Here is a 22,459-nt window from a genome sequence, read left to right as displayed (position 1 = left end):
CCCCAAAAAACAAATGTTGAATGTTTTCTCTGATATAAGGTAACAACTCATAGTGGGGTAGTGAAAAGGAGCATGGGAGGAATAGATGAACTCTAGATAGGACAGAGGGGTGGGAGGGGAAGCGGGGGGGGGGGGGCAAGGGGTTAGCAATGATGGTGGAATGTGATGGACATCATTGTCCAAAGTACATGTATGAAGACATGCATTGGTGTGAACATACTTTATATACAGAGATATGAAAAATTTTGTTCTATATGTATAATAAGAATTGTGATACATTCCACTGTCATGTATTTAAAAATAAAAGCAATTAAAAAAGAATTAAAAATATAAAACACAGCTAAGGGGGGTATGGGGACAGGAAGGATAGTAGAATGAATTGGACATTATAATCTATATGCATATATGATTAGATGACCTATTAACTCTACATCATGTACAACCAGAAGAATGAGAAGTTATACTCATTTTTGTATGATGCGTCAAAATGCATTGTACTGTCATGTATAACTAATTAAAACAATACAAAAAAAATCTAATAGCAGGGACTTAAATTTATTCTGTATCAATTTAAGGTTTTGGTTGTATAGCTAGTACCCCAAATTTTGAACCTGTAATTAACTATCTCTGTTGGCACAGAAGAAGTAAACATATTATCGTGTATTCATTTCAAACTGTTTATTTATTGTACAACAAAATGAATCTTTTGCATTTGACAACTAACAACAGATATCTTCTCTCATTAGTTTAAAAACAAAGAAAAAGCTTAAAATAATGAGATTTTAAATTCTATATTCCCATTGTGTATGTATACATACACACATATGTGTATGTATACACATACATACACACATTATATATGTATGTATACTCACACAGTTTTATATACCTAAGTGTTTATGTACATATATTTGTGTATATTAAATATCCAATTAGTATAAAGCAATTAATTTTTAAAGTTGTATCTGAATCCCACTAACATGATGACTTGTATTCTTATCAAAGCATCATTTCAGTATGAGGATTTTTTTTCCTAACACAAAGCAAAAATGCTGTCAGAATTTATGCTCTGAAAACATTTCTTTCAATTATATTTCATTTCTAATATAGGGAAATATCAGTTACATTATTTTACATTCACAATAATACACCAATCACAATAACTCCTTCAAAATGCATCTAGAATATTAACTATGGAAAAACTAAAAACTGGTCTTTCAAAAATTTTTAGGAAGGAGAAAAAAAATCCAACATTTAAATTATGAAGTTAATGAACTGTGGGCTAATTTCAGTGTTTTATGTTAATTTAGAAATGGATTTTTTTGAAATCAACTCCCATCTAACAAATCTTAGCATAAAACTAATGCCAACTTATGAATAAGCACTGATAATGATCAGTGATCACAAATAGATGCCTCAGAGTTCTATGTAATCATCAATCAGGGAATTTAGGCATTCAGATAAAGACTGGACCTAAATGACATTATTACATAGCAATAAAAACTAATAAACTTATAGGAGGTTATTTTACTAAACATGACTATTCAAACTTGATAAGAAAGAGCAAATAACTTATCCCTGCTATTCTGATGATTGACACTATCCCTTAGCTTAGCTCTCTGGTAGGTGCCATAAGGTTAGAGTTGAGTGAATTTTCCTGTTTGGTTGAAATGTCAAATGAAATCATGATCTACCATGATGGAGTAAGTTTTCCTGTCATATTGAACTTCACTGGGGCACACTGTCTAACCAATGGAAGGGAGCCGGGATGCCGATGATGATAGGTCTAGGAGATAAGTCAGGGGATGCTCATTTTTGTCAAGCTTCACTAAGACAAATACTCCTGCATATAAGGAAGGCCCATCATTTTACTGAGTTAATTACTGATCTAGCTACAAATCTGACAGGTTAAATACCACATTTAACAACTTGGACTTGCCTTTACTGACATATCCATATTTTGGCATACTGCCTTTAGGAGCCTAAGTACTAAATATAAAGTTGTTGAAGTGGCCTTGTGATATAAAAGATTGGGTACAAATAGCAACTTTGTTGCAATCAAGGCTAAAGGAAACAATTTCTCCTACAATTCTTGCCAATAAATGTGAACACTTATGTCATCAACATTTTTCTTATCACTGGCATTAGTAAAACCAAACAGCAATTATCAATTACAGAATTCTAAATGTGCATCTGGCACTGTGCTGTTTCATATGCAGAATAGTATAGAATGTTCATAGAAATCTTTTTCCAGTTTCCAGGAGAGGAAGGCTGAGGCTCAGAGGGGTTCAAATATATTCCTAAGGTTACATAGCTGGAAAGTGCAGAACATGGACTGGAACCTAAGTCTTTGCATTCCAAAGTCAGAACTCTTAGTGTTTACTAAGTTATCTTAGAGCTTGCTATAAGCTCTTAGGGTTTACTCTCTTTCCCCATATTTTCATGGAAAATAATGAAAAGCAAAAATAATTTTAAAAATCCTGTTAAGCCATGGAAAGTATGTATGAGAAACAATATGGTAGAAGTATTTTAAATATTCTTTTTTACATCAGACCTTTTCTGTATTTCTTGCATAAGGTGGAATACAAGTAAATTTTAAACTAAGATTCGCCCATTGAGTCAATGATTCAGCAGTGTGAGAACACTGCTGAACATAGTGTGGTTTGTGGCTAAGATTGATATTTAGGCTAAGGTTAAATGGATGGAAATTCACCCAAGGGAGCCTGGGTATTGTGCATAAGATAATAATCAGTGTTGGTTTCTGAGATGGGCAAAGTCACAATGGAGTTAAGTTGACAGATTATCCATAATAGGCACTCTATGGTGAGTGGATCTGTGAGATGAGTCAGCTAAAGAAGACCAAGTACCAAGGAGTGGCTGCAGAAATGTGGTGAATACAATACAGATTTGGATTATAGTATTAATACCTGTATGATTTAGCATGAAGGAGCAAGTGCACATCAATTTAGGAGAAAAAAAATGACTTTTTTCTTATTATTTAAAAATATTCCAGAGTCATTCACTGGATATATCTTACAATAAGTTATAGTTCCCTAGCCTTTAAAAAATAACCATATCAAAATGGAAAATAAATCGTATGTTTATTAAACACTGAAGAGTCAAAGAATGTCAGTGAAATACATGAAATTGACTCAACTCAGCTGGCTGTGTCTCGTGTGTTTTCTCATATAGTACTGCAGGGTTACACACGAAAAGAACTTGCCATTGCTAAAGGAATATAGGGTTCTAGTATTATGAGTGAATGCCTGTCCCACATGTAAAGAAAATTTTGTGTATATTATCAACTACAGAACAGATTCAATAAACTGTAGTTGTATTTATATAAAGAAGACCTTAACAATGGAAATCCTAAAATTTGTTCTTTTATATGTACTTGCAGAAGCCTTGAGAGAAACTTCAGGTAGTTATATTTTATGAGTAGTTTTATTATATGCAAAGTAAAAGAGATTTTAAAAGGATAGTTTATATGATCTTAGTTTAGAAATTAATTTCTGTCATGTCTACTTCTAAAACATCAGAACCTGATCACCCCTATCACTTCTACTGCTGCTTCTCCGGTTCCCTACCCATCAGCTTTCCCCTAAGTACTTCTGTGGCCTCCTTGGTCTTTCACTCAGCACTTTTCTTTGCCAAGTACTGGTAATGCACCACAGTAAGATTCCTGGAGCGCATATCCAATCACAGTCCTTCTTGGCTCAAAGGTCTGTAATGGTGGCGCTCCACGTAAAAGTCAAAACCTTGACACAGGTCCATAAGACCTTATATGAGTTTTGCTCTTCACACCAACCCGGCTGACCTCATCTAACCCCTCACTTGCTCCGTTCATTCACCCTTGCCTCCTACCTGGTCCCCCCATAAGCAGCATGGCCTAGCCTTGGGGCTTTTGCAAATGCTGGTTCTCTGCTTGAGAGCTCTTCCCTTGGTGTATCCACGCTACTTGCCTGACTAATGATAACAAGGTTCTCTCTAACCATCATAAGAAGGTGTCATTTCCTACTTCCATACCCCTTCTTTCCTTGGCTCTGCTTTTTTGCTGGCTATTGTGTATACAGTCACTATCCAAAGTAATATATTTACTTATTGTCTGCCTCTTTTGTGCTGTATCCCTAGCATCTAGAATAGGGGCTGGCATATTGTTGATGCTCAATGCAAATAAGCGGAGGGAACAAATGAGTAGTATTTAGCATATAAAAATATCAGTTATATAAGATTATAGTAACTTATGAATTATTTACATGCCTAATTGTGATTACTGCTTACTAACACAATGTAAGTTATTTGGAACATTTTTTAACATATAACTTCATGTAGAATGGGAAATTTGGTCAAAACCAAACACAAGCAGGAATTGTAGTTTAGTATTCTGGACAAAAAAGTCACTGACAAAAGACAGGGTGTCTTTACACTTAGCAAAACATTTCTATTATTTAGTTGCCACTGTAGTTAGTAACAAAATAATTTACTTTAAATCTCAAGAATACCATTTTTCTTCTGAGATAATACAAAAATAATGCCTCTTGGACATTAATAAAAAGACCATGTTAAAATTAGTTCTTTAAAATCCTAACTTAAAAGACCAATTTTTCTGATGCAAATATTTTTTTTTTAAAGAGAGAGTGGGGGGGGGAGAGAGAGAGAGAGAGAGAATTTTTTTTTTAATATTTATTTTTCAGTTCTCGGCGGACACAACATCTTTGTTGGTATGTGGTGCTGAGGATCGAACCCGGGCCGCACGCATGCCAGGCGAGCGCGCTACCGCTTGAGCCACATCCCCAGCCCCTGATGCAAATATTAATTGAGGTAACTCTTTGACTGATAATGAAATATTAAAGTGGTTCTAATGAGAAGGAAGGGTATTCTTACAGATCAAGATTTAATATTTTCATTTTTTCCTACAATTATCGAAATTGCAAGATTCCAATAAAAGTAGAGTGCTCTCTGTGAGAAATTTAACAAGTGAACAAATAATAAAATATGAATTACAAGTAGATAAACTTCTTTTAGCTACAGATAAAGAAGTTATGGCTTGGAACTTGCTTCTGGTGTTAAATAATAAGCAACTGAACAGTACATGCAGTTGTCTTTGTTAATTGTACTTCAAGAATCTGTACAATAGAACCTTCTGTCACTCATGCTTAATAGCCTGACCTTGCATCTGCCTATGGGTCATGTTCTGATTTTAGAGCGGCCATCACATATACACGTACCCATGTGCGTGCGTGCATGCGTGCATGCATACACACACACAGTACTTTTATTGAAAGGCAAATGCATTAAAAATAGCTCATGAAGACGCTATTTATTAATTTAAAAAAATATCTCCAAGAGCCAAAGTATAATTTGTTATTCATTGATATTGTATATTAAGGCATATTAAAACAAGTGAACAAAATCTGTTACATATAATGTGTCTTTCATCTCAATTGCCAATTCTTCCTGCCACAGTGTAACATAAACTCTAAACTGAGAAAAATGCTTTAAAAAGCTAACTCAGGAACAAATGGATATACATTATGAATCCTTTTTCAATTATCTCTGGTGGCTTCTGGGGTTGAACAGATAAATTATTTTCTACAAAGGTAAAGGACAATTGCATTATAGTTCAACATAGGAGAATAAAGGGTAAAAAAAAAACTGGGTTGAGAAATTAGGCATTTGAATTTATAAGAGAAAATATCAATGAGGAATCTGCTTAAATACTCAAATATGAGCTAACTTGGTTGCTTCACTCAACACACTTGAATAGTTTGCAGTTCATATAGTTTTATAATTCCTTTTTATAGTACAATAAAAGTTTCAGAGGGCTATGACATCAGTAAAAATCAATTTTGGCATGTTTAATATTCATTAATTTTGAATAAATTTGGGTAAAGACAACTTATTGGCTGTTGGCATCTTCTAAAACACGTTGTAAGGAAAAAGGACCCTATGATATGCTTTAAGAAAATGGGCTGAATGGCACAATATATTTTAAATTTCTTTTTTTATTAGTGCATTATAGTTATACATGATGCTGGGGTTCATTTTTGACACAATTATAAAGTATGGCATTTAATTTGCTCCAGTCAGTCCCCAGTACTTCCTCTTTCCCTTCTCTCCTCCCTCTCCCTGTTCCTTTTTTTTAATATTTATTTTTTTAGTTTTTGGTGGACACATCTTAATTTTATTTTATGTGGTGCTGAGGATCGAAACCCAGCGCCCTGCGCATGCCAGGAGAGTGCGTTACCGTTTGAGCCACATCCCCAGCCCTCCCTGTTCCTTTTCCCCCTATTCTATGGGTCTTTATCTACTTTAATTTCTTTTTTTAAATTATTGCATTAGAGACACACATAAGAGGATTGAACCCAGGGATGCTTCACCACTAAGCTATACCCCCTCCTCTTCTTATGTTTTATTCTGACAGGGTCTCACTAAATTGCCCAGGCTGTCCTCAAATTTGCTATCTTCTAGCTTTAACCTCTTGAATAGCTGGGATTGTGGGCAGGCACCACTATGTCCAACCCTAAATAGCTTTTTTTTTTTTTTGGTACCAGGGATTGAACCCAGGGGAGTTTAACCACTGAGCTACATCCCCGATCCATTTTTATATTTTACTCATCACAGTGCCAATGAACATTTTTTCTACCATGGAAAATGATGACATCTTTTGTGGGGATTTTCTTACTCACTTTAAGCTGGATGGCTTTTACACACTTGAGGGATACATACATGTATCCTTAGTTTTAAAATCTCGAGGAGTCTGAATCGCAGCAGGTACAGAGTGCTCAGGAAGCTTGTGGGTTGAATGAATACACCAGAGCTTAATACTCTATAGAACATTCTGGTTAAGCTAATGAGACAGACTTTATTTCTAACTCCCTCTTTCCTCTCACAACTCAGTAGGTAAGTTTGTTTGACCTGGAAGTGCAGCGATTAGTGGTAAAAGATTAATTTGCAAACAATGAGTAGACAAATGCCAAAGTTCATGGTACTTTTGACTTTCTTACACGCTTCTTTTTACCTGCCTTCTGCTCTGAGGAATGTACGACATCTTGGCCTCCTCCAGAGAGTGAGAAGGGGAGAGACACCTAGAGGGTGGTATTTCTGAATTGTCAATTCTGCCTGCAGCACAGCAGGTAAAAGTCACTTTGCACTTCGTGTATTTCCCACCAATATCCATTTGTGAACAGAATGGAAAGGAGAGGAAGTCACAGCACGAGAATAAGAAATGGTGGAAGATGATGAGGGAGCAAACAATCATCTCTTCTCTTTTGTTTCCTAATCTCTAACACCTCCTATTGTTTTAATCAGAATGACCTATCATTTGGATGGTCATATATGGTCATGCGATCATGATTAGTGTCCTGCTACTTCCCCTGAAGTTTATAATATCCACAAGATATTAATTCTATTCTTATTTGTTCATGAGATAGAAGAAACAGATTTTCTATAAGAATATATTTTAGAAGATGAACATTTGAAATTATATTCTCTATTTTTTACAAGTAATTCTCCTCTGAACTCCTATCCTTATTTGTATTTTATATTGCATTTTTATTCCATTGTAGAGTTTATAACAGAGTAGATACTTCTAATATGAGAGTGATAATCTGACTTGAAGACACAAGATCTTTGACTCCATCTTTGTGCTGTGCTAAGGGTAGCAAGACATGGATAGCCAGCCTCTTCTAGGACAGAATGGACAAATGTTCTTGGCCTAACCCAAACTAAGGTCACTACTCTACACGGCTCTAGAACTCAAGAGAAACAAAATACTGAGAGGAATTTAAAATAAAAATGAAAAGAATTAAGGTTGGTTCTCTTATATAAATATCACTGTCTGTCCAATATCTAACATTATATCTTTTAAAAAAGAACATGTGATGTTAATTAAAGGACTTCTACACATGTAAATTTGAAAGAAGAAACTTGGAAAAATAATGATAAAGATAAAAATTTCCTATAAATGTCCTATATATTGAGAAAGGACTGGTAAGACCATTTTATAAATATCATTCTGGTCTTAATTCTGTATATCTATAGACATATTGTGTATTCTGATGCATAATCTGAATTCTCAACTTTTTTTGCATCATTTAAATATTCCAATGTGCCTTCTAATGGAAAAATATTTTATTATATGGATGTGCCATAATTTGTTAATTCAGTTCTCTATTAGCAGTAGCACAGACTCTTTCCCCTCTTTTTTCTATCATAAATAGTGTTTTAACAATTTCATACCTGGTTATTTCCTTAAGATAAATTCCTGGAAGTGTAATACCAAGTTGAATGCATGATATTTTCAGGTATTTGATAGATATTAGAAAGTTGCTTTTTCAAAGAGCTCTTAGTCTACACTCTGACCTTCAGTGCATGAAATTATTAATTTCCCTGTGACCTCATCAACTGTGGTCTTTACCATGTGGTACAGTTTTTAATTTTATAAACTGAAATGGGTGAAAGTAAGTGAAAAAGAAGATGTCATAGCTGAAGAGAGCTGAGATAGAGTAAAGGTTGGCTCACTGTGGCCCACATTTGCGTCTGTAGCAAAACTTCTCTTCCACAAGCTACACTCTTATTCCTACACAATCCATGATGCCTTCCTCCTGACAATGGAAGAGTTGAGGAGTTGTAACAGAAAGCCCAAGACTTGCAAAGTCCAAAATATTTACTATGGTCACTATGTGGCTCCTTACAGGAAAAAAAAAAAAATGTGTCAACTCCTGACCCCAAAGGCAAACTGCAAACATTAAACATTGTCCAGAAGGTAGCTAGAGAAATAAGCATATGGAACATATGTCAGTCACATTAAGACACACAGGAGAAAACATGCTTAAGATATGGGTGATTGTAGTTTCAGAGGAGAAGAAAAAGCTGGAGAAGTGAAGCTATTTAAAAAGATAACAATATCCCAGAACTGATGATGAATATGAACCATAACTCAATCAAATCTCAATCAGCGTAAATAAACAGAAATATACACTTACTCATGTAGATTAAAAAACCACACATATCCTTATTAGAATGAATGAAAAGAAATATGCACAAAGATGCATTATAATGAACCCACAAAACACAAAACAAAATAATTTCTGGAGAGAAAAAAGACAAATTACCCTCAAAAGAATGGCAGGCAAATAGTCTTCCAAACTGCAACACAGGGAGTCAGAAGAAAATGCAGCAAGATCTTCAAAGTTCTAAGTAGTCATCAATTTAGAAGTGTATAACCAGCAAAAATGAGGAGACAAAGGCCATCCAAAGAAAAAAAAATCCCTATCTATGGGAGCACCCTTTGGAAATGTCAAAGAATGTGCTTTAGGACCAAGAAAGCCAATTACTAAACCTAGGCAATAAAACCCGTATCTAATTTGTAGGATTGGAATAAACAGAAATGATGCAGGTGAAATATGAAACCCTGTAAGTATGTGAGCCAGGAAGAGAGATGGAAATGAAATGTTCCACAGTCCTGTACTATTTAGAAGGAGAAAAAATTTTCTGATCAGTATATGATTTTAAAATTTCAGCAATGTGCCTGTATGTAACTGTAGGAAAGTATAAACTGTTAAGAGAAAAAAAATACACTAAATAACCTTAATAAAATAAAAAGGAAGAAGAAAACACAAAGTTTATAAAACATAAGTCAAAAAAGAAAACCTAAATTAAAATTGTAGAAATGAATTAGCGTTTATCAACATATGTGATAAGAAATTGACTGAACTAAGAAATTGTCTTCTTGAACAATTAAATCAAAATTTAATTTACTCTAATAAAAAATTTAGTTTATTTATAAATATCTAATTTATAAAATACAAGCACACAGAAAGTCTGTAAAATATCAGACAAATACCATCTAGATTGGGCGTGGTGGTGCATGCCTATAATTCCAGCCACTTGGGAGGCTGATGCAGGAGAATTGAGAGTTCAAAGCCAGCCTCAGCAACTCAGTGAAACCCTGTCTCTAAATAAAACATGAACTAGGGCTGGGGATGTGGCTCGGGGATTCAGTGTCCTGAGTTTAATCCCCAGTATCAAAAAAAAAAAAAAAAAAAAGGGTGGGGGGGAATATACAAATAACCATCTAAATAACTTTACTGCAAAAATCATTATTTATTATTATAAAGGTCATTATATAGTGATAATAATTTCCATTCTTCAGAAAGATTTAATAATTTCAAGCTTGAATGTGCCTAATGAAACCGCCTCAAAATATACAAAAGCTGATAGAAATAGAAGGAAGAAACCACCTGAGCTATGGCTAATCTCCTCTCACCCTGGTTATGACTCCTACAAGTCAAGATAGACAAAAAAATTAGGGTTTAGATTTGAGCCACATAAATCCTACTTGCAATGCACCAAGGAAAAAAATATGTAAATATTTTCAAGCAATATTAAACAGTCACAATATTTGACACATACTTGGCCATAAAGAAAATCCTGGAATAACTAGTATCACACAGACCACACATTCTCTGAACACAAAATATTAGGTCAGAAATCAATCCTCAAGAAAAAAAGCCATAAATGTGTTATATTCTTAGACAATTTAAAATTTACTTATAAATAATTCCATATTGAAAAAGAAAATTGTACATATAAGGTGTATGTATATAGTAAAAGCCATATTTAGGAGAAATTCTAGTGTTAAATGCTTATATCAGAATAGAAGACATAGGGTAGGAAAAACATAACTCAAGAAGGTAGAAGCAGAGAATAAGATGAAGTTTAATGAAGTGTTGGGCCACACAATGGGAGCTTAGGGGAACTTTTTCGGATGGTGAAACTGTTCTGTCTGGCCACGAGGTGGTGGATGGGTGATGGGGCCTTCCTCAAAACCAATAGAACTGAAAGAATTACACAGCACTGGAAATGAGCTTTATGGTATACAAACCTAAAAAAAGAGAAAGGTCAAAAAATACATAAAAAATGTTCAACATACTTTATATACGGAGATGTGAAAAATTGTGCTCTGTATATATAATAAGGATTGTAATGCATTCTGCTGTTGTTGTGTATTAAAAAATAATAAAAAATCAATAAAAAATGTTCAACATCTCTAGCAATTAGAGAAATGCAAATCAAAAGTACTCTTAAGATATCATCTTACTCCAGTCAGAATGGCAATTATCAAGAATACAAGCAAAATTAAGTGTTGGTGAGGATGTGGGGGAAAAGGCAGAATCATACAATGCTGACGGGACTGCAAATTGGTGTGAATACTACGGAAAGCAGTATGGAGATTCCTTGGAAAATTGGAAATGGAACCACCATTTGACCCAGCTATCCCTCTCCTCGGTCTATACCCAAAGGACTTAAAAACAGCATACTACAGGGACAAAGCCACATCAATGTTTATAGCAGCACAATTCACAATAGCTAAACTGTGGAACAACCTAGATGTCCTTCAACGGATGAATGAATAAAGAAAATGTGGTTTATGTTCACAATGGAATATTATTCAACATCAAAAGAGAATAAAATTATGGCATTTGCAGGTAAATAGAGTTGGAGAATATCATAGCTATGTGAAGTAAGTCAATCCCAAGAAACCAAAGGCCAAGTGTTCTCTCTGATAAGTGAATGTTGATCCATAATGGGGAAAGGGTAGTTTGTGGGGAGAATGGAGGAACTTTGATTGGACAAAAGGGAGGGAGGAAAGGGGAGGGGGCATGGGAGCAGGAAAGATGGTGGAATGAGACAAACATCATTACTGTAGGTACATGTATGACTGCACAGAGAAATTAAAAGTTGTGCTCCATTTGTGTAAAATGAATCAAAATGCATTTTGCTCGCATGTATAACTAATTAGAACAACAACAACAAAAAGACATTAACAAAAAAAAAAAAAAGAAAGAAAAAGAAAGCAAACCAACAGTATATAAACCAGGACATCGTGAGATCCCAGGATGGAATTCATATTGTAATAAATGTATGATAGAACCTCAATAAAGAGGAGGGAAGAAGACTGCTGCCTTATTCAACTTTGAAAAATAGCATTTCAACTGCAAACAGGAAGGCTAATGACTAAAGAACTGTATTCAAGTGCTAAACTCCAGGTGGCAAATTCTGAACTGCTTTGATGCATACTGGAGCTAAACATATGAATAAGCAGATGGTGGGTTTTTCACTGTTGAGAAGTTACAGATAGTAAAGAAAGGTAGGCTGAAAGGAATGTTGTGGTCCTGGATGAGGTCTAGCTCTTATTTCTGTTCATTGGTAACCCGATATGTCTAACATGCACTGAAAAGTTCCTTGTGTGCTGTCTCTTCCTCTGTGATTTATTTTCAATGGGTTCTTGTATCCAGTGTTTCAGAAAAACAAAACAAAACAAAACAAACAAACAAACAAAAAACAGGAATTGCTTGGCATAAATAGAAAACAAAGGAAATTGATCAAGCAGCCTTGTTAAATAAGATGCATTCTATCTACTTTCCTTTGATAATGAAATTCCTGGCTCTTGCTTTTAGCTGTCTTTGTTACTCCTCCACTAGGCCTATAATGCTCCCCCAATAACACTGGTGGGAGAAAGAGGCCTCAGAAAATCACAGTGCCTGAAATTCATCTATCATAAATTGCTCTTTGACACTCTCAAAGTCTGCTTGATCACTATGAGTCTAAGAACAATTCCCAGATGTTATTTTAACTAACAGTAAGAATCTCCAATCTGAAGTCTGAAATCCAAAATGCTCTGAAATCCAAAACTTTTATAGCACCATGACTCAACCAGTAAAGTTTATTCAAATACTCCAAAATCTGATAAACTTCAAGATCTGAAATGCTTCTGGTTCCAAGCATTTTGAAAAACAGATGTTCAATGTTTACACTGTACAGAAAATATTACCACTTCCCATTTAAGCAATGATTTATCATCAACAGAGTATTTATATCATCTAATATCACCTATTTAGGAACCATAGCGGGTAGGTGCCTTTGACATTATTACAATTAACAGATGAGAAACTGAGGCTCAAACAGATTAGCACCAATTTTTTTAAGGTCAAATAGCTCTTAAGTAGAAGAGCTGGAACAAGAACACAGATGATTGGATCCCTAGCTCAGTGCTATTTCCAACATGCCAAATCTCTTCTCTTCCCTACTTTCTTTCTGCTTTTGTTGTAGAAGCCATAATTATTTTGCTTCAGTATTGAAACTGAGGTTATCAAAGAATAAAAAAAATCCCTTTGTGGCACTGCTTGTGTATACTTAGCGTATAGAATGGAATCTATCAGATCTGCCACATTGCATGAGGATACATTGCTTAAGCCTACCTTCCCCAGAGTGAGCCTCTATATTTACGATTAGTGTGGCATTTGTATTGAAGTCACATATCTAAGACCAGAATTAAGAAGTAGTAGTGAAAACTTTTGGTGATCCTATTTGATGCAAGGTCTATGATTTTACTCAAAAATGTACCACTGTTTCTCGAGTTAGGGGCAGGAAGTTGACACACTGTGAACTGATAGTCAAGAGGAGACACCTGTACCTGGGAAGTTGTAGGTATCCTGATGTGAGGATTTGCCCAATGCCCTTTAAGACTGCCACCACTCTGTAGTATAACCTGGAATCCACCGAAAATAGAGATCATTTTATGTGTACTCCAAACATGTTGTATTCCTTATTCTCCACTCGAAAGCTGGCACATCTGAGCAGGCCTTTGTCAGGCAGGCGGCAGCTCTAAGATGGCCTGACTTACTGGGAGAAGAGCGGGTAAATATCCTGTGCGTCTTACATTAAACCAGGACATAAAAGCCATTTTGTGTTGCTGCTTTAGTTTCTCCGCCCTCAGCCTGACTTAGAAAACCAAGACGTATAGCCATACACATCAACCTAGAACTTTGCCCTCTCATGCATTGTCTCTCAAAGTCTCTTTTCTCCTTCCTGTCAGTCTTCGAAGCGCTATGGCTGAGTGAGTGGCTGTGTTTCTGTGGGTGGTGTGGCTATCATCCTGCAGGAGTGTGTCTGCTTCTGTCCTTGACTCATTTTTCCTTTCTTCCTTTCTTTTTCCCTCTCTTCTTTGGTCTTGGTACCAGCCAGGCCTCTTCTGTGTAACTCTGTTCTTTTATTTCTGAGTGCTATTCAGAGATGTACCGCACAGAAAGCACACACCTAAGGAGCTCAACACTGTGTAATAGGATGTGCTCCCTGAAATATTTCACATCCAGACAGCACTGCTGTCCTTCACTTCAGTCAATAACAAAAGGCAATCTTTCTTCCTTTTGAATTTTTGACAGAGGTGGTTCAGGTAACAAGCAAAACGGCTCTCTGAAAGCGCGTCTTGACAGATGTAAAAATGATCATAAAAAAGATGATGGCAAACACTGTAGAAAGACTTGACATTGACAGTATTTTTAACAAAAGTCTGTATCAACATCAGATGCTACAGACGTGGATAAGAGAAGCAGGCGTTCACAGGGGAGGTTGCTAAGACCTGAATATTCTATTAGCAAAGAAATTAAGAGTATAATCATATACGCATTGAAACATTTCTACTTAGCACAAGGCAGAAAAACCCTATGCTTATTTTTCACATTTTCTCCTCTCCTTGAGGACTGTGACACAAAGGGAAGTATGTTAGAATAACAGTAATCATTGCAGATATAGTCTTTATATCCATCCAGGACCTTTGTATTGATATTTACCCCTATAATATATGACAACTCTAATTATCAGAAAAGTTGAGTGATTTGCCCAAATCTGGGTCAGTTTACAAATTTCAGAGCCAGGATGCCAGCAGACATTTTTGCTTCTTTTTATTCTTTCATTGCAGCAGCATGGTATTTCTGAGTGACATCCACTAGGCCATAAGAACTATAGGAAACACCCTATAGAATTAACTTAGATAATTTGTATACTAAAGTGGGATTCCAATTTTCCCCAAACCTGCACTTCTTTCTTTCTTCTTCTTAAGCTACATGTCACCTTAATGGCTCATTTCTATTCTAAACACTGTCAGGGATACCTGCATATGTGCACATTTTAACTTTTTAGAGGATAGATTTAATGGGTAATATTAAGGATAAAATATGCATGAACATATAAACATACTTTAAACTATAAATTATCTTTATAAAGCAAACAATAGTTTTATAGAATACAGGTAACTATAGCAACCTCTGATTCAAATCAGTCTGCCTCTCAGGTGGTGGCAGCAGCTCTAAGCCTCAATAACTTAACTACTGAAATGTGTCTTAAACATACATGTTTTGGAGGCCCATTTGATGAAATTTTCCACTTAATGTTCACAATTAATTATACTTTTCTGTATTGGAAATGAAAATAATCTGATGATACAATCTTTGGTCTTATCTGTTCCCTGTCTCTTCTGTCCCCTTACATGTCAGAGTGCTGCCTCACATTGGGGCACCTCTATTGATATCCATTGGTCAGGAGGAATTGCAACAGAGCCAGAAACACAAAAGACAATAGTTTTAGTTAAATAGCTCCTGACATTAGCTATCAAACATTAATAATTTTCACTGGCCCTATAATACAAATATGTGAAATACAGAGGGTTTAATTTGGGATAATGGGAAAAATGACTGTAATTGGCAATATTTTCCTAATTTTCAAACAAGGCTTCATAATGAAGCAAAAGCCTGAACAGATTCTATGATTCAGATTAGTCTTATTTTCTATTGAACTGAGAAATGGCAGCAGCAGGGGCTAGAACAAAAGTCTTCACTGTGTACCCACAGTATGCAAAGCACCATATGAAGGTATGCAGAGAACACTAGGTGAGGAGAACTTGTCTTGGCTCTCACAACATGGTCTGGTAGAGCACAAGCAGAGGTGTGAAGCATGTGCATATGAGTGTTTGTGTAGGTGGCACTTCACACTTGACAGAGATCCCAAACAAAAGGTTTTGTTGTTTGAATCAGTTAACGGAAGTCACAGAGGAGCTTTGTGATATTTTATTGTTGAAAGACCAGGACAAAGAGAGAGATTCCATGTGGTAAACAGGTCCTGTAGGTAAGACTAGGTGTATGTAAGATTTGGTAGAGAGAATTGAACAATAGTGGAAGGAGACTGATACTATGGCTCAGAATCTATTTCTAACTTACTGATAAAATGGAAATCACCAAAATATTTATTAAACATTTATATATATATATTTTTCAGCTTTGGGGGTTGAACTCAGGACTTTGCACACATTAGACTATAACTGAGCTACCTCCTGGCCCACCAAAGTCTTGAAAAATACTATGGCAAAAGTTAATCTGTAATTTTAGGGTAATTGATAAGCCAGGAAAAAAAAGGGGGGGGGGAAGAGATACAAACTAGAATGCATAGACAAGAAAAAAATGAAGATAAGAATTAGGACAGATATCATACAAATGGGAAAAAAGAGAATTTTGAAGGGTATTATGGAGATAGATTTACGTTGGCAGGAAATTGGTTGTAGGGGTTAAAAGTCAGAATGGCAGCTATTATGAAGACAAACAACAATAAGTGTTGGTGAGGATGTGGGGAAAAAGGTACATTCATACATTGCTAGTGGGACTGCAACTTGGTGCAGCCAATATGGAAAGCAGTAGGGAGATTTCTTGGAAAATTGGGAATGGAACCACCATTTGACCCAGCTATCCCTCTCCTTGGTATATACCCCAAAGACTTAAAAACAGCATACTACAGGGACACAGCCACATCAATGTTTATAGCAGCACAATTCACTATAGCTAAACTGTGGAACCAACCTGGATGCCCTTCAGTGGATGAATGGATTAAAAAAATGTAGCATATATACATAATAGAATTTTACTCAGCAATAAAAGAGGACAAAATCATGGCATTGCAGGTAAATGTATGGCACTGGAGAATATAATGCTACATAAAATTAGCCAATCCCCCCCAAAAAATGCCAAATGTTTTCTCTGATATAAGGAGGCCAACTCATAGTGGGGTAGGGAGGCAGAACATGGGAGGAATAGATGAATTCTAGATATGGCAGAGGAGTGGAAAGGAAAGGAAGCTGGCAGGAGATTAGCAAGGATGGTGGAATGTGATAGACATCATTATCCAAAGTACATGTATGAAGACACGAATTGGTGTCAACATACTTTTTATACAACCAGAGATACGAAAAATTGTGCTTTATACGTGTAATAAGAATTGTAATGCATTCCGCTGTCATTTATTTATTTAAAAAAATCAATAAAAAAGATAAATAAGAAATTAATTGCCTGTTAATGGAGGACATTAACACAAAAAATGAAGTCATTCATTCATTTATCAAGTAATTATTAAATACTTAAATACTTATTTTATGCCAGGTACTTTGTGAGGAGCTACAAGAGGTATAGGACCTGGTTTAGTGAGATGATGCATTTTATACATGGAGAGACGAAAGTATCAGCGGAATATTCAAGCTGTGAATTGTCAATAGAGATCCATAGCTTAGGTGAATAAGTGGGCTGGAATCATCTGCAAACGGTGAAGCCATGGTTGAAGCCATGGAAGGGGGTGGGATCACTGAAGAAGAACAATTCTCTGAAAGAAGAAATCAGGTTTGAAAACACATGTGAGAAAAGTCCTGTATTGCACTTAAGAATCTGGAGGAACAGAAACTGTTAGCAAAGGGGTGGTCAAAAAAAATTAAAATAGAATAAGAAGAAAATTAAGAAAGTGAAGCCTAAGAAGAGACAACTGGATTAGGTCCTTGGGCAATCCATTTCAATAAGTATGATTAGTGAATAAGAGGCTGGAAACAAGATAAGGGAAAGAGAGAAGTTTGGGAAGAAAAAGAGAACAAAGGACTGGCACTTGTCATGACAATACAAGCTACTAGTGAACACTTTTTGAGCGTGCATGTGCCAGGCACTGTTTTAAGTGTCTGATATTGATTAACGTATTTAATCCCTATTACAGTTTATGACTTACAAGAGAGATGTCATTGTTACATCTTTCTTAGGTGATCTGAGACACAAATAGATGATGAAACCTACCAAGTGTCGATTCTGAAATGCTTGGTCACTTTGTTGTGTGAAGCTTAGACAGGTTTGTGAGAAGAAGGAAAAGGAAGTGCAAAGAGGGCACAATGGAGTAAGTGGTTAAAACAAGGTCAGAAGGGGAAGGAATGTGGGCACAACGTTTATAGGGGGAACCTGAGCAAAGATGCTCTGCAGATAAGATGAAGAGATGAGCAGATGTGGATGAAGTTTTAAGCTCAGAGGTTTGGGGCTTAAAAATTAAAAATAGGTTTTTTTTTTTTCTTCCTTTCAACTTGGTAAAGCCAGAGTTAAGGTTACTGGCTCAGACTGCTATACAGGAATACTTGTTCCAAATGTAAAAATTAGGGAAGGGGTTGGGAAGACTCTGCATTGCTTCATAATTTATCTTGTTTTATCAATAAAACTTTATTACACAGAAGAAAAGCAAAGATCATTAGCTTTTGCACAAACCCATCAATGAATCCTCCCCAGGCACATATATGCATTCCAATAGGAATCATCTGGACACTTTGTACAGATCCCACTAGTAGGTAATACATAAAAACTAAAAGGCAACATTTACTCTGTAGATACTCCCTTCCTCTCCTTTTCAAGTGGCTTTACAACAAAAAAAGAATCATAAAGTGTAGCCCACAGAAATCAAGAGCATATTGATGTACATTTTTCCTTTGTGGTATTTTTTTTTCTTTATAAGAAGTGTTTGCTATTTTAAATTGGTTACTAGGTGATAATGGCAAAGCACATTTTTCTCTTTTTTCTAGTCAACCCTATACATTTCACTGTGAATTTGCAAGTCAAAATACCTGTTGCCGTGCACATGAGAGGCACAGAATGCAAAGCTGTAATGGAGCAGGGTTGGGTCAATGACAGCACCGTTTTCTGAATGTTCCATCAGTTCTGTAAGGTAGCAGAGATGTCTGTGACAGCCTCTCACACCATAACGGGCACAGTACTCATCTAACACAAAGACCTGGCCAGGGCTAAACCAACCCTGCAAAAGAAAAAAAAAAAAACATTTTTTTTTCATTCTATAGTAAGATTTGTTTTAGTCATTATAAGAAGAAGCTTTTTGAAAGTGTCTTCAGATTTTTATTGTATTAGTGGTATGTTTCTTATTATTTTCAGAAGACCTAGTGTCATCAATTTGGAACTGATCTGGGACACTGACAACCTAATATTATCTATTGCTGCAGCAATGCATGGGCAACTTCTTCTTCTCCACTTGCATTCAAAATTATTCAAATTTTTTCATGGAATTTAAATTTGTCAGTCATAAAAAAGAATGATACTCCATAAACATCAATCTCCTTAGGACTCATTTAAAAATAGGATGGCAAAGCAGACACTATCACTGAAAGCAGTTTATAAAGTGAACTAAAAGAACAGCAGCTGTGTACATGTATTACCTGGGTACTTAAATATTCGGAATATTTTCCCCATTGAGTCATTCTGTGAGTAGTACCACAGAGTTCATGTTTTAGAGTAGCAGCACCTGGTCCTCCTGGGAGGTGATGCGACCTGTGGGTGAGCATGCCAATGGAAACAGTAGGCAGCCTGCTAGCGCACGGGAGGATGAGATTAACCAGAGTTGGTTTATGCAATGTCTGATGGACTAGACTATGTGTATGCATTATTTTAAAAATAACAAAGAGAAAGAAGAGAGAGTTTTAAAAGGAAGCAGGATAAGCATAAAAGAGGAGAAAAAGAATGGTAAGAAAGAGAAGGCAGGGAGAGGAGATGAAAGATCCCTGAGTACTTATTGTGCTGGTGGGAGAGGTACTGTATGAGACAGAATATATAAATTATATCTGTGATATTTAGAAGCCTCATGTATGGTGGGTATTATGATTTCCACGTTATAGATAAATAAGCAGCAGTTGAGAGACGTTAAGTAAATTGTCCAAGATCATGGTGCAAATCAGGGGGTGAGCCAGGATTCACACCTAGGGTCATCCTGCCTCCAGACACTCTTTCTTAACTATATCACTCTCTCCCCCTTCTATGTTCTGGAAGTCACACTGCAGCATGCGTCTCAGACTTCATATAATCTGTGGGATCATCAACAAAGGCAAAACAACTTTTGATAATTCAGTAACCAAACCCTGGAGGAGAATCCAAGAGGCCCTTGTCCCTTACTGACATTCTCAGTGTGATAGTCCCTGGGAAGATACAGAGTGCCATGGGAAGATTTGCTTAATTTTCCTTGTAATTTCATAATTTCAGTTGGATCAGGTTTACATTGTTCAATTACATGTAGAATAAGACTTACTTAATAAGTAATCTATGAAAGAATGAATAAACCATCATTAATGGTAAACTATGATAAACTAAGTTTTTCCCTGTCTATTTAAGCATCTTAATGAGCTGACAGCATATCTTATACAAAATCCTACTTCAAAACTATTGTAACTTATTGTATGAAGTTCCTAAGAGTCCAAGAGATTCAGGTAGTAATAGAAATGGACATATTTTGAGGAAAAATTTCAAAGGAATCGCCATTTCCAATATAAGCTTTTAGAAGGGCACATATGATTCTTAGTCCCCACATTCTGAGGTAGTGAGCATTCCTTCCAATTATAAATTATCCAAAATTTCAGCTACACTTTTAACAAACATCAGGTAGAAGTTTAGCTACTTAATTACCCCTGCATTTATATTGTAAAGGAATTCAAATTCTCTTTGGAAGGCTACATGAAACTCAACTTTCCTCTGACATGTATGGGCCTCATCATATTGTTTACCCCACTGTTTCTCTCCCTTGTCCTTCTAAGAATGAGATAAATGTAAGACATCAGCATCTGGTGAACAGAATTTAAACCTTAAAATGTCAGCACATGTGTCAACAAATCTTGTAATAAAGGTTTTTTAAAAAAATCTTTATTTAAAGTCTGTTTTCATTCAGCCTTCTCTGGAGAGACTGATAAAACACAGTTCAGCGTCAATTTGAGTCTATTCTCCTGTCTATTGAGTGGCACAGCAGTGGTCTTCAAGTGTATAATTTTCAAATCGAGAAGCAATTGATTGGAATGCTTTATCCCTAACCCCAACTACAGTTATTAAATGAGTCAGGAATAAAATGCTGCTTTATAACAAGCATTTCTCACTTTCTCAAATCTTTCCTTCTAACCTATAGGTGACCATATATAGAGATTTGTACTCACCAAGCAAGAATAGGAATCATTCAGTCTGTGATCCAAGGTCTGTCTCTGGAGTATTCTAAAAAGGAAGGCGTGGTCAAGCTTGCATGGATTAGCAGAAATAAACTCATCCATACCATGTTTCTGAAAACGGTCTGCATCTGTAAATTCAGGAAAGCATGTGCAGTGCATTTGTTTTTTCTGGTTAAATAATGAACAAGTAGTTTTGCAGAATCCAAAATTCATATCTCATGATAACAGATTACCTTTTGTCACATAAAATATGATGGAAAGCATTCAGTATCTTAATATAAATTGTAAATTTTTGAAGTCTAAGTGAAAATGACATGGAAAAAAATCCACAAATCAAAAGAATGAAGAAATTCTACTTCCATTCAAAGCTATTTCTAATCTCTATCAGAGGAATGCTCTTTGATTTTTCTAACTTTAAGAAAAGTTGATGTATTTTAAGTGTGTATTTACTGAAGGAAGTGACTGGAAAAGAACCCGGGTCTGTTCAGAAAAAACAGCAATGATGGCCAGAAGCCTGTTTTCCAAATGGCAAACTAGAGCAGAAATGAACACACAAGCTTCAGCTGGATCACTTCCAGTCTTCTTTTTGTATGGAGCTTTTAATGGGACCAGCTCTAATATAGAAATGGCAATGAACGCTCTCAAGCTTCAAGTTTAAGAGACATGAAAAGGGAGCATCATGTTTGTGCAAATATGCAGACAAAGCATAACGTCCCAAATGGCACTTCAATCAAAGGTCCAAATTTATTGTTCTTTACAGATTGCATCTTTCAACGCCTGTAGACCCTGCGGGTTTATCAAAAGGCCAGCTTTTATGATTGCTTTCATTAATGGTATGTTTTGTCAAAGTCTTCAATGTGATTTACTAAGTATAGGAAGAAAGAGCCACATACTACCCCAAAGGAGTGCTGGGGTGTTACTACATTAGCTCTGTTAGAAACTCAGTGCATACTGAGGAAGCAATCAGTTATCAAGATAGAAATGGACTCTTCTCACAATGGTAAAACTGAAGCTCCATTGTTCCTTTAAATTCACAGATAGATCTTTTTCTGGTCATCACAAGAAAAGCAGAGTTCTAAATGTAAGCTAAGTGTAGTTTCTAAAACCTACATGGTACAATCCTAAAACTGTAAAGGAAAAGAGACAAAAGTTTATTGATTAAACCCAATTATAGAGTCAGACTCATAATAAAACTCAATATTGATCTGTGGACATGATGCTAACATAATCAGTCACATTTAGATATTTAGCCCAGATCATATTGATCCATGTCAAGTTCAACTTTCAGCCATATTTGTGGATGGAAGAACTATATAATTCAAGCTGAAGGCTCCTCAGAAGCAC

The 22,459-nt window shown here is 35.8% G+C and overlaps 1 protein-coding gene across 9 annotated transcripts in view; it reads right to left on the bottom strand.

Annotated features, from left to right (window-relative positions):
- Positions 1–22,459, bottom strand: part of Cadps2 (calcium dependent secretion activator 2) — a 494,758-nt gene that overhangs the window by 120,351 nt on the left and 351,948 nt on the right. For all 9 annotated transcript variants that reach the window (XM_078040300.1, XM_078040296.1, XM_078040298.1 and 6 more), the window contains exons 12-13: positions 21,107–21,243; positions 18,749–18,936 (exon numbers count right to left, since the gene is read on the bottom strand). In XM_078040300.1, the coding sequence (XP_077896426.1) occupies positions 18,749–18,936; positions 21,107–21,243 (325 nt within the window). The remainder of the gene's footprint in view (positions 1–18,748; positions 18,937–21,106; positions 21,244–22,459) is intronic.

This window comes from Ictidomys tridecemlineatus, chromosome 2, assembly GCF_052094955.1.
Source record: "Ictidomys tridecemlineatus isolate mIctTri1 chromosome 2, mIctTri1.hap1, whole genome shotgun sequence".
NCBI classification, from domain to species: domain Eukaryota; kingdom Metazoa; phylum Chordata; class Mammalia; order Rodentia; family Sciuridae; genus Ictidomys; species Ictidomys tridecemlineatus.
The sequence above is the reverse complement of the archived record's forward strand: the minus strand, read 5'-3'. Positions and strand labels throughout refer to the sequence as shown.